We start from the raw sequence: 14,379 nt of genomic DNA on the forward strand, positions 1-14,379 counted from the left end.
TATAGTGAAAAATAAAAAACCCGTCTTGGCACACTCCTTGTCTTGTGCCTAGAATCAGAAAATCAGTACTGGGTAAGCAGCAGAGAGACTCACATGTGTTGTCCTGCAAAGGAGCAGCACGAAAGAGAGAAAGGGAGAATTAAGGGGAAGAGTTTATATTTGCTGTCTGGAAAAGGAAAAGGCAAGTAATCATAGGAACACATGAACCTCATTGGAATTCTTTTTTTTTTTTGGATATGCATATGTATTTTTTTTATTGAAGTATAGTCAGTTTACAGTATGTTAATTTCTGATATACAGCATAATGCTTCAGTCATTGCAATTCTTAACACACATCTTATAATACAGTTTTTTATTTTAATTTTGAATTACAAATGGAATGGGACACCCTAATTATTTCTGTTCTTAGAACTTTTGAAGTTCTTAATTTGACTCTGTGCTAGATCTGTCAGACCCCATAGCACGTCAGAGTTGAAGGATACAGAAAGAGGTTCATGCATACTCCCTCTCAGTGCAGAAGCCCCCTCTCCTAATATTCCACTAAAGGCAAAACTATAAAGATTACAAACAGATTAATGATTGCCGTAAGTTCAGGGTCAGGGAGGCTTCAATAGGTGAAGCCAAGGAGCAGCGAGACTGTACTGGTAGATGTAGGACATTATGCATTTGTCAAAACCTAACTTTATCACACAAAATTTGAACCAGAAAGTATGAAAAATTTTTTAAAAATCAATTAGGGTATTATGGGATCCCAGGATGGAAAGGAGACTATGATAAAACAATCTAACTATTTATTACAAATGTGTGGAATAATGTCACTGAAAAAGATGAGAGAAAAAGTGCTGATCTGAGTAACTTTTGAAATGAGTGGAGTCTGTAAAAGTAAGGAAAAAAGGAACTGTACGTAAGCACTGTACTCTGGTTGATAAAGTCTTTCCTCATGGGTTAACAATTCAGAAACCACTGTATATCGCTTCTCAGCCTTTTGGCTAAGATCAAGCATCGTGTCTTTTCTTATCAGAAACCACTATACATTTATAATGGAGTTGAACAATTAAGCAAAGGGTGGTGATTGGTGGGAGCCAGGTTTCTCACGGAGTGAGACATTGTAGACAAACAAGAGGAGGAGACCAGAATGATCCATGTGGCAGTGAACTGGAGCTGGAGACATCAATGTGAACTTGTCTTTAGCTTAATATAGATTGAGCTGGTTGCATACAGAAATACTGTCAGATATTAGATATATGTGTATGCATGGGTTAGTATATACACATATATTTCCTTGGTTAGCTGGAAGAGCCTGGAAGCAATGACACTCCAGTAGCAATAAGCACACTTGGTACCCAGATCTTAGTCTCTGATCGCCAACAAAATGAATCAGGATTCCTTGGAAGAATGGCTGATACTGGGACTGGGGCAGGAAACACAAGATGAGCCTGGAGCATCTCAGATATATGTGTTAGAAGGTGAGGAAGTGTTTTAAAAGAAAAACCCACAATGGTAGGGGGTATGTTAAAGGGACCAAGGAGGTAACCAAAGGAGCTCCCAGGGGCCTGAGCTACAGTAACTTGAGCAACCAAATAAATCAGGTAGTTAGGTATTTTCTAACCAAGGTGTAAAATACCTGACATAAGTAAGCCCATACTGGCGTAACTAAGTGACTGAATAAATAAGCAGGGGGAAAGAGAATTCTCCCAAGCAGAATTCCAAACAATTAATGTAGATGCTTTACTTCCAAGGAGATGGTATAACTCCCCGTGCCTTAATGCTGTGCATAGTGACCGCCTTCCAAAGAGCACAGTGTGAAAAGGAGGGTCGGGAGATTTGATTTATCAGGGAGAAAGCTGACAAATAAATACCTCGGCCGGTTAATTGAGGTCAACATCACCAGTGATAAATTATATTGATAGCATTTACTCTTGATAAATACTATGTGGTCTTTTTTCCAGAAACTTGTAATTCCAGTCTAATCATGAAAAATACATCAGACACATCCCAGTAGAATATCTGACCAGTACTCAGAACTGTCAAGAAACAAGGAAAGTCCTAGAAATTGGCAGGAGGCGGCTAAGGAGACAATGACTAAATGCATGTAATGTGATCTTCTGGATGGGATCATAGAACATAAAAAGGGTATTAGGTAAAAACTAAAAAAATATGAATAAAGTATAGGCTTTGTATCAGTATTTGTTCATTAATTGTACCAGATATATCATACTAATGTAAGATGTTAATAATTAGGGGAAACTCGGTGGGGAGTAAACCTGAACTGTCTATGCTATCTTCACAATTTTCCTGTAAATCTAAAATTATTCTAAAATTTAAAAAAAAATTAAGGGCACTCGACTAGGACTTAATATCCAAGTTTTAATTCCTTTTATGCCTTTTTTCTTGGGTAAACAACCCTACTCTGGAGAGGAGTTCCTGTTGCAGTTACACAGTTCATGGCCGCATTATAGACCCTTGGAATGTGTATGGTGGCAAAAACCTTAGGCATATGAGAAAAGCAAGACCTGGAGGTGGTGAGTCTGTTCACCTGTTCAGGAGTAACTTAGATGAAGGGAACTTTGACCTGAGAGAGGGAATGTTGGTATATTAGATATAGGACCAGCATGAAAATGTTCACATTAGCTTTACAGATGGGAACACTAACCCAAAGCCAAACATTCAGTTGAGTTAAAGCAGTATATTAAAGCTGATCTCCCGCAAAAAATATTGCTTCCCTATAAGGTAGGGAAGATGGAGCTCAGAGCAATGTGTGCTAAAAGTGTGAAAAATCATGTGAATTGTAATGTAAGGTAACTGCTAAAAACAAACAAACAAAACAAAACTGCAAGGTAGTACGGACATGTGGAGGCAGCACAACAGAGAAGTGACAAACTCAAAGTCAGGAGCCAGCTTGCCCGTATTTAAACACTTGCTCCCTCACTTCATTTAATATTTGCATGACCTTGGGCACCAGTTTCTTTTTTTTTTTAACAGCTTTGTTGAGGTGTAATTGATCTATTAAAAACTGCACGTATTTAATGCATACAGTTTGATGAGTTTGAACATATGCATATACCTGTGTGGACACCAATTACTTTATCTATACAATGGACATAGAATTATACCACTTCTAGGCTTCTTGTAAATATAAGCACTGTAAAAGTAAGCATTTTTCAGGATTCCTGGGTTGAAATTAGTAATCAATAAATTTTCATTGTCATCATACATTATTATTGATTATAATAAATCGAGTGTCCAGATTCTAAAACTAATCATTCTTCTCGGTACTATCTTGTTCCCATCTGTGTTATGGTGGGTGAGTCCATCTATAGTCTTTTAAAAATAACGTATACTTTTTACTTTCCTTGCTGTTGTAGACAGCAGCCAGCGTAGTTAAGGGAATCTAGAAATAATGGCTTAGGAAGAAACAAAGGGAAATCGGATGTTACCCTTGAGGGAGGAAAAACCTGAGACAAGAGAGTCCTGTTTGATATACGGAGTTCCCACTTAGAAGAAGAAGCATCAGTCTGTATTTATCAAGTGGATAGGACTAGGGACAGTGACTAAAATCTAGCGAGAGGCAGAACTAAAATCAGTGTAAGAAAAAAAAAACTTTTTAAAAAATTAAAGTTGTTCACAAGGATAATACACTATAGTCGTAGTTACGGCACTGTTTTGCCAGATGTGGTACTGAGGATTTCTGCATTATGTAGGAAACACTGCCAAATGGCATTTAATATTTAAAAGGACATTTTAAAGCCCTTTGCAGCTCTTCTGGTGGGATTTTGTTCTATAGGTCATAGAAGTAATTGGCCATTTTGGGGTGGGTGTATATGGGTCCAGTGCCTGTTGAAAACTAGCTTGTTAACATGACAACACACGTTGCATGTGATCTCTGCTGGACAGTGCGATGACACAGCTGGAGAGCTGGAGGACATGAGGAGGGTCACTGTGACTAAGAACCAGGCAGCTCCCCACTGACTGGCTGTTTGGTGCTGGTGCCTGACTCCAGTTGTCTGTCCTGGCAAGATGCAGATGGCGTATCTTTCTCTTGTCTTCATTAATAATTCTCTCAAATGTTCTCTCCTTATTGTGACACTTGCCAAAGATCTCTAGTCTTCCAGCTCCCCTAAAATGTGGCTTACATCCGGTTCTGTACTGTACAGGCTCAGTGTGGAGTCCAGGATCTCCGTTCAAGTCCCACCTTTGCCCACTACTGGCAGTCTGACTCACGGGCTTCCATGTTCCCACCTGTGCCCTGAGGATACAGGTGTCATCCCTGTGCTGTCTCCTTCTCGAGGTTCTTGGGAGGATTCAGTGAGCACATTAACGTGGAAGTGCTTTGTAAGTGTAAAGCACTATTGAAATAAATGGGATTGTTATTGCTTCTCCCCGGAATGATGTTTCCTGCCCCCATGCGTTCCTCTGCAGTTTCCACCCCCTGCTTCAGAACATGACCATTTTCCAAAAGAAACATGATTTGTTTTCCACGGGGTGAAAAATATTAGATTGCTCTTCATTTATTTTCCTCGTGTTTTAGAATAGTGAGTACATTGCGTCTATCAATGGTGACTTTTAAGGGTACGGCCAGCCAGCCAGGGACGGTGCTGTTTTCCGTCCTTCCTTTGTTCCGGTATTGTTTATTACTTAATGAGGCCACCTGAATACTCAGTGCTTTACGTCAGAATAAGAGCCAGGCAGAACACGGGGAATGGAGCACCTGCCCACGGGGACATGTTCACCTGGAGAGGCAGAGATCCTCACCAGCACCCGATTAAAGTCTCCCCTTGTAGGAGCAGCGGAGGTTGCCTTTTGTCCTTCCTAAATCAGTGCTTTGCTTCTCTCATCTTTAGTCCTTTGGTTTTTTTGTCTGTCTGGTTCTTCTCATAGAAGGTAAATCCATGGACCGCCTCTGAACTCTGACATCCTAGCATCCTCAGGTCTCCTCGAAGCCAAAATCTGAGCGATTACAAATTAGAACTGAGTAACTCAATCTCAGTCGACCTAAATTGTAAAAGCTACATAAAATAATACCCACGGCATTTTAATTTCACTTCTTCAAGCCTTCAGTGTAGGTTCTGTAGTTGACATCATAGCAACTGTAGGTAGATGACGGAAAGGTTACTGAACAGTGTTATGAACCGGGAGATTTACTAACTTCATTGTCATATAATCATGACTCATGAAAATGATGATCTAAAGCTAGTGTGTGTACACATATTAGCACTTTCTTTGTCTGATACTCCTGTATCAGCAGCTATTCCTCAATAAACTCTGAGCTGTTACAATTTTAATAGATCAGAAGTAGCAGGAGAGATAGTAGGTGTTCATGGTCTCACATGGGAAAACCATAGTAAGATGACAATTAGCCCATAATTCTCAGGTGAAAATCAACCTGCCTCTTTTCCTTGAGTATTTCAGGCTAATATCTTAAACTATTATTCAGTATTCCTTTTAACCTTGTAAGGTTTTCCCTAGTAATTCAACAAAAGTATTTGAACATACTAATACATTAAATATGTCAGTACTTAGAAGAAATAGTGTGACGCATTCTGGTGAACTTTAAGGATGAAAACAATATGGCTACATAAGTTACAGGAGCATCGATGATAGCAGGTTCGGACGTAAGACACTCTCACAGCATGTGGGAGGAGTCTGCTTTTACTGCCTGTGAGCAGGTAGAAGACCCTTAACCAGGACAAGAACTCTGGAGTAATGGGACCTTCTCCCTTAGAATGTGAGAGTGAATGAAACACATACTTAAAACATACATGTGACAAGCTCCAAGTCTGAGAGATGTTTTCAAAAGAATGTGGATTCCATTATCTTTAATTCAGAATTTTCTGCTTCCCAATTTGGAGTCAAAATGCATAATAGTATAAATTAGTGGAATTTTGAATACTGCTACGTTTAACAAAGTTCCGGAAAGGTGACTGTGGTCACTTCACTGCTTGAAATAGTAGTTTGGAGTTCCATTCATTGTTTTCAAAAAATTAGATAAACTATTACTAGAAAACCTTGAAAATTGTATATCCTTGTGGCTTTTTCATTGCTTACATAAATCATTCCTCTTCCTGGGCTTACAGAATATTTCAGTTGAAATAAAACTAATGTGAAGGCTTTAGTTCTGTTTGTTTCCTTTTGCTTTTCTGTGTGAATATAATTTTTCTACTTTGTAGAAAATGTGATAAAAAAAGTATATATATTTTACAACATAATCATAGCTATACTCAAAACTTTCTCCTTTTTTTTTCGAAGTATTTGAGAACATAAAACTTACACTATCCCAAATGCTTCTAAGATGTTTAACTTCAAGAACATTTTCATTCAAATAAAAAATATAGAAATTACTGCCTAAATGCCGAAGTAACAGAATATATTAAACAATAAAAGAAAATATACATGGTTAGCAGTACCTGGGATAGGTTGTATGTTTGCAGAATTATGTCCTATATTCCCTGACAATCAGTTATAGACCAGTCCTGAATCTGAAATGCCAGGGTTGAAATATAAATTGTTCCTATCACAATTTCAAATCGAGACGACATGCTATGATTTTAAATCTTACGAGGTCTGTTTTTCTAATGGTAATAATGATCAGGCGCAGGATTTCATTTATGAATCATGCACATTATCGTCCATCAGGATATCTCAGATCCGCTCTTGATTGTTTCTTCAAGGCAAACTCTCCCAGGTTATGAGACTTACGCTTTCAAATTAAGTCAATTATACAGTAGCTTCTATTAATCTTTGAGACTGGAATAGTATATTTAAAAAGTTGTCTCCTCGTTAAACAGGCACCATGACAGTGTTTGCATAGCGTGTTGTTAACCTCCTGAGGGAGGTTAAGCAGCTTCTTCTGTATCTAAATCTGTAGCTGCGAAAATGACTGCACCTTGCACCCACCTACCCGTGAATGGGGAGAGGGAAGACGCGCACCTGTGGGATTAGGTGTAGCAGCAGGAAGTAAGAGCATTTGCAGCGTGTAATTAACAAGGGGTTTTTTCCCTCCCTTTTTAAAATGGCATGTTCATCTCGCTCAGTTAACTAGTGATTAATGCTCGAAAAAAATTTGCTGGAGTCTGCACCCTTCCTAAAGCTCACTGACTCGCTGGTGTATTCTGTTAACTTACACAGCCAGTCAGAGGAACTCACCTTCCCAGGCTTCATGCCCATGCCTATTCACTGATTTCTTTATGCTCATAGGGGATTTATTTTTACATGTTTGTGTCCTTTTGCTATAACTCTGTTAGCCAAATTCTGTTTTCTGAATCAAATTAGAAGTAGTCTAGGAAGGCTTATCTTGACTTAGAGATTACCACCCTCACAAACAAAACGGAGAGGTTAGCGCTGAGTGAACCGAGGATCTCAAAGGTTTAAAGGGGAGAAGGAACCACAGCACCTGCTCTCTCTTCATGGTGTTTCATACATAATGTGCTTGCTGCGTGGTATTTAATTGTTATTTTCTTGTTTGTTAAGAACTATAGTTTAATTGCCAGCAGAGAAGAGATTTCTAACTGTAGCTCTTTAGAACACAATATTCTTGATAAAAAAAACTCACCCAGATCTACAGTTGTTGGAGTTTAGCAGACTGCTCCTTTACTACGGCTGGGGGACACCTACTTGCACCAGAATGTTTAGTGATATTCTGTCTGGTCAATGCAATCACATGCATTCTTTTCATCTACAGACCAAAAAACAAAAACTTAATAGTGTATTCTTTTTTTTTTTTTTTTTGCTTTTTAACTAAGCTCCATTTCCTAGTAAAAATAACTTGTAATAATGGAATTAGATGCAGTGACTTCCAAAGTATGTAAATTTTCCTGCCATTAAAGTCTTTGCACAAAGGAGCATTGAACCAGCGATAATGTCTCCCAACCAAACACATTTGTACTATATGTAGAAACTGTTTAAAAGGAAAATTACATCTTTTTTTCAGCCATTTATCAGAGATAATTACCCTTCATACACCAGAGAAAGGATAAAGTGTCTTAAAGAACTCTAATTCTAATTGGTAAATGTCACCAGCTGTTGCAGTTACTCTTACTTGTGTATATTTTTTTAATGATTATAGTCTCGTGCCACAAGCTACATGAAAATATATTCACTAGGTGTGAAGTTCCCATATGTCACAGTTTCAAGAATAGGTAAACAGCTCAAAGATAAAAGAAGAAATAATGCTAATGAGGAACGTTAAGAGCTGTAGGTTTTGTTTTCTAGGCAAGTGGATCTTACTTTGCCAAAGGGGAGAAAGTGTAATTTCACAAAGAAAAAGACAGAAACACTTAATTTGTTGACATAAACTTCTAAATGAGCTTTCTCTTACACCCCCAACTAGAGATGCTTCCTTTCTTAGAATGGTTGTAGAACTGTCTCAAGTTTATACAGATTTCAGTATTATATAGCCTTTGGAACTGCCAAAGGGAACAGCCTTGAGTTCTCTTTTAGGCTTAAAGCGTTTGTTAGTTTTAGATGGTGGAAGATAAACTCTTCCTGGACAGTGTTTCATGATGTCTTATGTTATCTTGAAAGCGATCAAGGAAACAAAAAAGAAAAATTACCTTACAGTCTATGGCAAGTGTTGAAAATCACTATTCCCCATTCCTCCTGGCCACAGCTCTGTTTCCAGTGATCTGATGGGTCAAGTGATTGACTCAATTAAACGTCTAAGCATACCCTTTCAAAAGGCAGAAATAAAGATGGGGTTGGGGTGGGAAGAAATGGTGGAGGAGGCTAGCCTCTCATTTGTCTGTTCTCAGCTCTCCGTCTAGCTGGGCTGTGCCCACCTGCCTTGGTATTCTGTGTATCGCAGCATTTTGTTTGCAGGCACCTGGCTGAAATTCAGGTACTGAGCTAACTTGTAATCCTGTGTAGAAAAGTGTTCTGTCATTTTCACTGTGTGGCCAGGATGTTTGCTGAATGTCCCTGTTTTCAATATTCTGACAAAGTTTGAGAGTCATGGAGAGAAATCCTTATCTTATACGTTAGTTGTCTTCAGTTGTTAATAGTAGTCAGTAATCGTGCACAAATTACCCTGCCTCTTCACTGGGAAAACTGATGTATAACACCCCTCGCCCCCAAAGAAAAAAATAACCTTGTAAAAATAACCTTTCTCTTGATTACCCTTGTAATTATTTCAACTTTCAAACATTGCTTCTGAGAATTATGTAGAAAAATAGTGAAGGCATGAATTTGGTGAGTTGTCTCCATTAGGTTTGGAATATATTTCCTGCATTGTGTATCGACACCCTTGAAGGAAAGACCAGTGAAGACATTTATATAAATAGTTGTCTCAAATTATAACTCATGACAGATTTTGTTATATCAAGATTATATTTGGAAGGATCCCTAAATTTATGTGATATGCATTTCCCTTTAGGCTAAATATAAGAACAGTTAGAACTTTGTGATTTTTATTGCCCAGAAATAACTTTGTTACCAAAAATTTTATTTTATTTTATTAATGATATATGTCCTATGTCTATACTGTGTGCTGGTGAAGAGATGGGCAGTTTTATGATTCTACATAAAATATAATCCTCAGGGGAAAAAAAAAGATAAGAACTGTCTGACCTTCATTTAAGGAAACATCACTCGGATGTATGTCTTGTTTTTCCTGCAGTAGTAATTGTTAAATGATCCATATCCTCTTTCACCCGATTTCCTTGTATTATTTACTTTTGCAAAAGGAGTCTGTTGATGGAGGTTATAAGTGCATCCGGTAGCTATGAAATGATACAAGGCTGACTGACTTACTTGGTCCTCAGTTCTACCGTTTCATCATTATTCATGCCAGAGTCTAATTAAATGAATAACTCAGTACAGATTGTGGGTCAACCCCAGGTGTAGATTATACAAATAATCTAGCCCCGCTATGTGAAACTCAAGAAAGAACTAAAGATAAGTTTAAAAGGGAAACTCTTCAAGAGCCATTCGGGGTTTTGTTCCATCCTGGTGCTGATCGTGGAGACTCTAGAGCAAGGAGGAATCATGTTCGTTGCCCAATCTCCTCTAACATTCGAAGACATCAAATTTTGGATAAATTTGGAAAGTTATCTAATCCACGCCTTCGGCCCTTCACAGGAGACTAGTTCATCGATGCTCTTACTGCATTTCTAAAATAATAGGTATCATTAATAAATATGGATGAGTAGAAGCAATGGATAGTCCACAAAATTTTGGTGGACGTTTCACTTTGGAAAGCATACAATGTTTTTTTGCTCAATATCTTCCTAATAAGAACATTTAGTTTATGGTCCTTGAGCACCTATAGTAGTTGAGGAAGATGACCCAAGGAAAGCTAACTTTTAAAAAAATAGCTATGGATAAACCAGAGATGATGCAAAGTGAATCGTATTTGCTATTAGAAAATGACTATTGCATGTGGCAATTTTTTGAAAATTTTACTCATTTATGCTGCTTGGCATATTGACCTTGCAAGCTAGCCGTTTAAAAAATATATATCTCTACTGGCTTACAGCCACATATTTCTAATCACTTGAATAGTGATGAACAACTGTGACCTGAAGTTGTATTTACTTTAATTATGGAACTTGAAGGGACCCATTGCTGATTTGGTCTTAAGCATATTTTTCTAGTTTAATTTTTGAAATAATATGATGAATGATTTTCTAGGGTCATGTTTAAATACTGTGTTCACAATCAAGACCTGATGTTGTTTTATTCCCTGTGCTTTTCCTTCACAACAGAAACCAGGAATGGACCTGGCAGACACCTATATTATGTTTGTTCGGCAAAACCAGGATATTCTTCGAGAAAAGGTCAATGAGGAAATGTATATAGAAAAGCTGTTTGATGTAAGTAACTACCCTTGCAAAGCATGCTGGCGTTACAGATACACCGCGAAGGGGAAAGTTGCATTTTGATGGTATGTCTGCAAAGCAGACTCTGCTTTTTTGATCCTTTTGTCCTCTACGCAGCTCATACAATTGATGGTTGTATTTCTTTGACTGCTGACAGCAGCCTTAATTGGCTTCTTTTTGTACTTGAAAACTGTCACTGTTAGAATGAGAGTCTCAAAATCCTTCCAAGGTTAATTTTAACAAGTAAGATGATAACCAGTTTGCCGTTGTATACGGCATCATATCACGTGCCTTTGCAGCTGTCCCTGAACAGAACTACGTTGTAATGGATTTGGCCCCTACCGTACAAGTTTTTCTTTTTTTAAGTCAATATGATATTCTTCATTTAATCAAAGAAACAAGCTGCAGTACAGCCAAATATCTGCCACTGTACTGTTAGTGCACATTTTCATCCTGATTTCCAGTACTGATGCCTGCTAACAGACAGAACATTGCAGTTGTATCGTGAAAGTCTGTCTCCACTGAGGCATGGCTGCTCCTAGACATGGGAGGCTGTGATTTTTAGATGCCGTGATCAGCAAGCTTCATTCAGTGAGGACCTATCAAAGAGACTAAGAGAGCGGTCCATTCCAGTGACAATGTCGGCACTCAGTTGTAATTATTTAATTGTCAGTTCGAAGGAAATGGTACTTGGCTTGTGACAGAACTTTGCCCAATTCACTACAATGCTGATCCTGAAAGGTAATATTCGCTTTGAACTGTATTTCTTTCTGTACATGGTCTCTGCATTTTAGAAACGCTTTTCTGGCAGTTTCATTTAATTATGCAAGTTACTGCAAATGTTTTCATAACAGCAATTCACGGGCTTCATGGTAACACTTCAGCTGTGGCAGCTACAGAAGGTCCTGCTACGTCAGCATCTCCACCATGGTCTGCCGTGTCCGTGGTTGCTGTTTGGCAGTTTGGGTGGTCAAAATGAGCCTTCTTTCTCGTACTTTATGTTTCTAGCCTCTACCCAGGCTGTTTTACAATAAAAGTATCATCTGTTTTAATAAGCTAAGTGTTAATATGTGTGAAAAGAATGATTTCCTAAAAGCTTTGATGCCCTGCAGGGGTAGAAAAATTATCATCCATCCAGCTGGCTCTTTTACAAAAACTGAAACCATGTTAGCAACTTCTGCTTCCATTTGGTATTGCTCCGAATTTACATGCATATGTTTCCCTTCCAACTTTCCTTTGACTTTTTTTTTTATTTTTAGTTTTTGCTTATGCGGTGATTTTCAAAAATGTTGAACAGAAAAGGAAAGTTGAGTTGATGTTATTCCCAATATGTTTCTTCTTAGTATAGCTAAAGTACATCTTCTGTGGTGAAAAAATGGTAGAGTCATTCTGGAAATAGGCCACCGTAGAGAGCGGGGTGTGTGTGTGAATGTGTCCGTGTGTCCTAACATCTTCAATTTTTTGTCTTGGGAACCTACTGACTACAAAGCTTGCCATCAGTTTGTAACAGGGTAGACTTCTTTCTTCATAAAGATATTCCCCACTTCAACGCCCCTTCATTCACCAAACTTCTTGTGAAGACTTTCTGGCGGGGAGCGGGCAACAATAACAAATGGCACTAAGACCAAAGTGGATGCCGGGAGGACAACATTAAAATGATGTGCTGGATTAATCGTCCTGGCTGTAAGGATATACTTTTCTTTCCATGCCAAAGCATCGCACATGGCTGTGGCTTTGCTTCCAAAAGGAACCCTTGACAGGCAACCTTACTGTTCTGTTTGCAAGGGTTTTGTCATTTTTTGCATCTCCCCAGTAGGACACTGGACTTGTTATTTGTAAAATAGTTATAATGTCCTTAAACATTCTAATATTTTTAACTTGCACATTTTTATTATTATAATTAAAAATTAAAAGTAGACTCTAATTCTATTGATATGTCATCAAAAGTATACTATATGAGGGGGTAACTAAGAGCCCCTAATTAACCAAGACTGAATTTGCCTCAATTACAGTTAGTAAATGAGAGGTTATCAAGTATGTGTTGAAAGGTAAAGTAGAATGTGTATCTTAAGCGACAAATCATTACTGAGAGACGTTACATAATTATTGGAAATCCACTTGGCTGGAGCTTAGAATAAAATTGTTAGGTATCAAGAAACGGTTGAGAATGATGACCCTATAAATATTATTAGCAGCCTTACTCTATTACAGATAAAAGATTGAAGAGAACAATTTTTTTCAGGCATCATGATAAACTTTTGCTATTCTAATTAGTTTCCTGCGTAAGTAAGGAAATGGAGCCTCCTACTTTCAGATGCAGAGGAAAATGCATGCGTGCACACACAAACACACACACACACACACACACACACACACACACTACAGCGAGTCAATACTTAGTGATTTTAACCAACCCAGAGAAGAGTACAGAGGCTTCCAGTTTCTGGTGATGCAATTTAGAGCCTAACTCCTTCTGAAAGATAAGCTTTTTCCCCAGATGAAATTCGCTTCATTTTGGAAACATCACACATAGCAATATTTTCATATAAAACAATTATTCTGTAAAACATCCATCCTGCCTCCAACACCAACACTTCAAAAAAAGAACTCGTGTGTTTTACTAAAACTCTTTTTCTCCGTGATGCTCTACGTATGGAAAAGGCTGTTGAAAATTCTGTGATGCTTTCCCTGAGAGTAGTAATTAATTACTTGTGGTGATCCTGACCTCCAAAACTTTTTGTGCACTATAGCATCTTAATTGTCCCTTATATTTGTAGCAAATTTCCTTAAGATTCTATTTAAATAAATGTACCAGTGACTGAGGACTGAAAAAAAATGACCACTGCCCTAGATTTGTGTCCATCGTTTTGGGGATGCACCTTCGAAGGAGAATGGTACCTCCCACAGTGGTCCACATAGCCCGCCCAGCCATACGTCATGAGCTGACTTCCTGAGCATCCTTCACTGCTAATGTTATTGTTCTAGCCTCTGTGGGAAATAGTTTTGTTTCTCAACTTAAGTGTATTAAGAGTGGGCTGATTAAAATCTGAATTATCTTAAAGGCCATAAATAGGATAATCTTAGACTTCTTCATCAAACCTTGAAATATTAAAACTAAAAGTGTCATTTGAAGATCAAAACAGTTAATATTAGGATAAATATCAGGACATTCTGCTTTACTCCATAAGTGGTTAAACTTATAAAACACTTCCTGCTTAAAACAGAAATGGCTTCAAAAAAGGGTGATGACAGATCCCTGTTAATAGAAGGAACCAATTTTGTTTAAGGTACTTCCCTAATCTTTTCACATTATCAAAATACTAATAATAGCTTTAGCTGTCATCATTGCCATTCCCAGGGCACCTCCATGTGCCAGGAAACGTGTGAGGTACTCGACCTATATCATTTCTAACCTTCTAGACTAGATGCCATTATCCCCATTTTATCCTTATTTTCAGGTTAAGGAATCTCCCACCCAGAGAAAATAAAGGACTTATTAAGTGTTAAACGGACTTTCAAATTGTACCTCTTTAGTTTCCATAGTCTGTGCTGTCTCTACCACACTGCA

The 14,379-nt window shown here is 38.1% G+C and overlaps 1 protein-coding gene across 8 annotated transcripts in view; it reads left to right on the forward strand.

The window, feature by feature from the left end:
* The window catches only part of CADPS2 (calcium dependent secretion activator 2), a 447,742-nt gene that overhangs the window by 412,264 nt on the left and 21,099 nt on the right, over nucleotides 1-14,379 (forward strand). For all 8 annotated transcript variants that reach the window (XM_072964582.1, XM_072964580.1, XM_072964581.1 and 5 more), the window contains one exon: nucleotides 10,698-10,805. In XM_072964582.1, coding sequence (XP_072820683.1) covers nucleotides 10,698-10,805 — 108 coding nt within the window. The remainder of the gene's footprint in view (nucleotides 1-10,697; nucleotides 10,806-14,379) is intronic.

The sequence above is a fragment of the Vicugna pacos genome, chromosome 7 (assembly GCF_048564905.1).
Source record: "Vicugna pacos chromosome 7, VicPac4, whole genome shotgun sequence".
Classification (NCBI taxonomy): Eukaryota; Metazoa; Chordata; class Mammalia; order Artiodactyla; family Camelidae; genus Vicugna; species Vicugna pacos.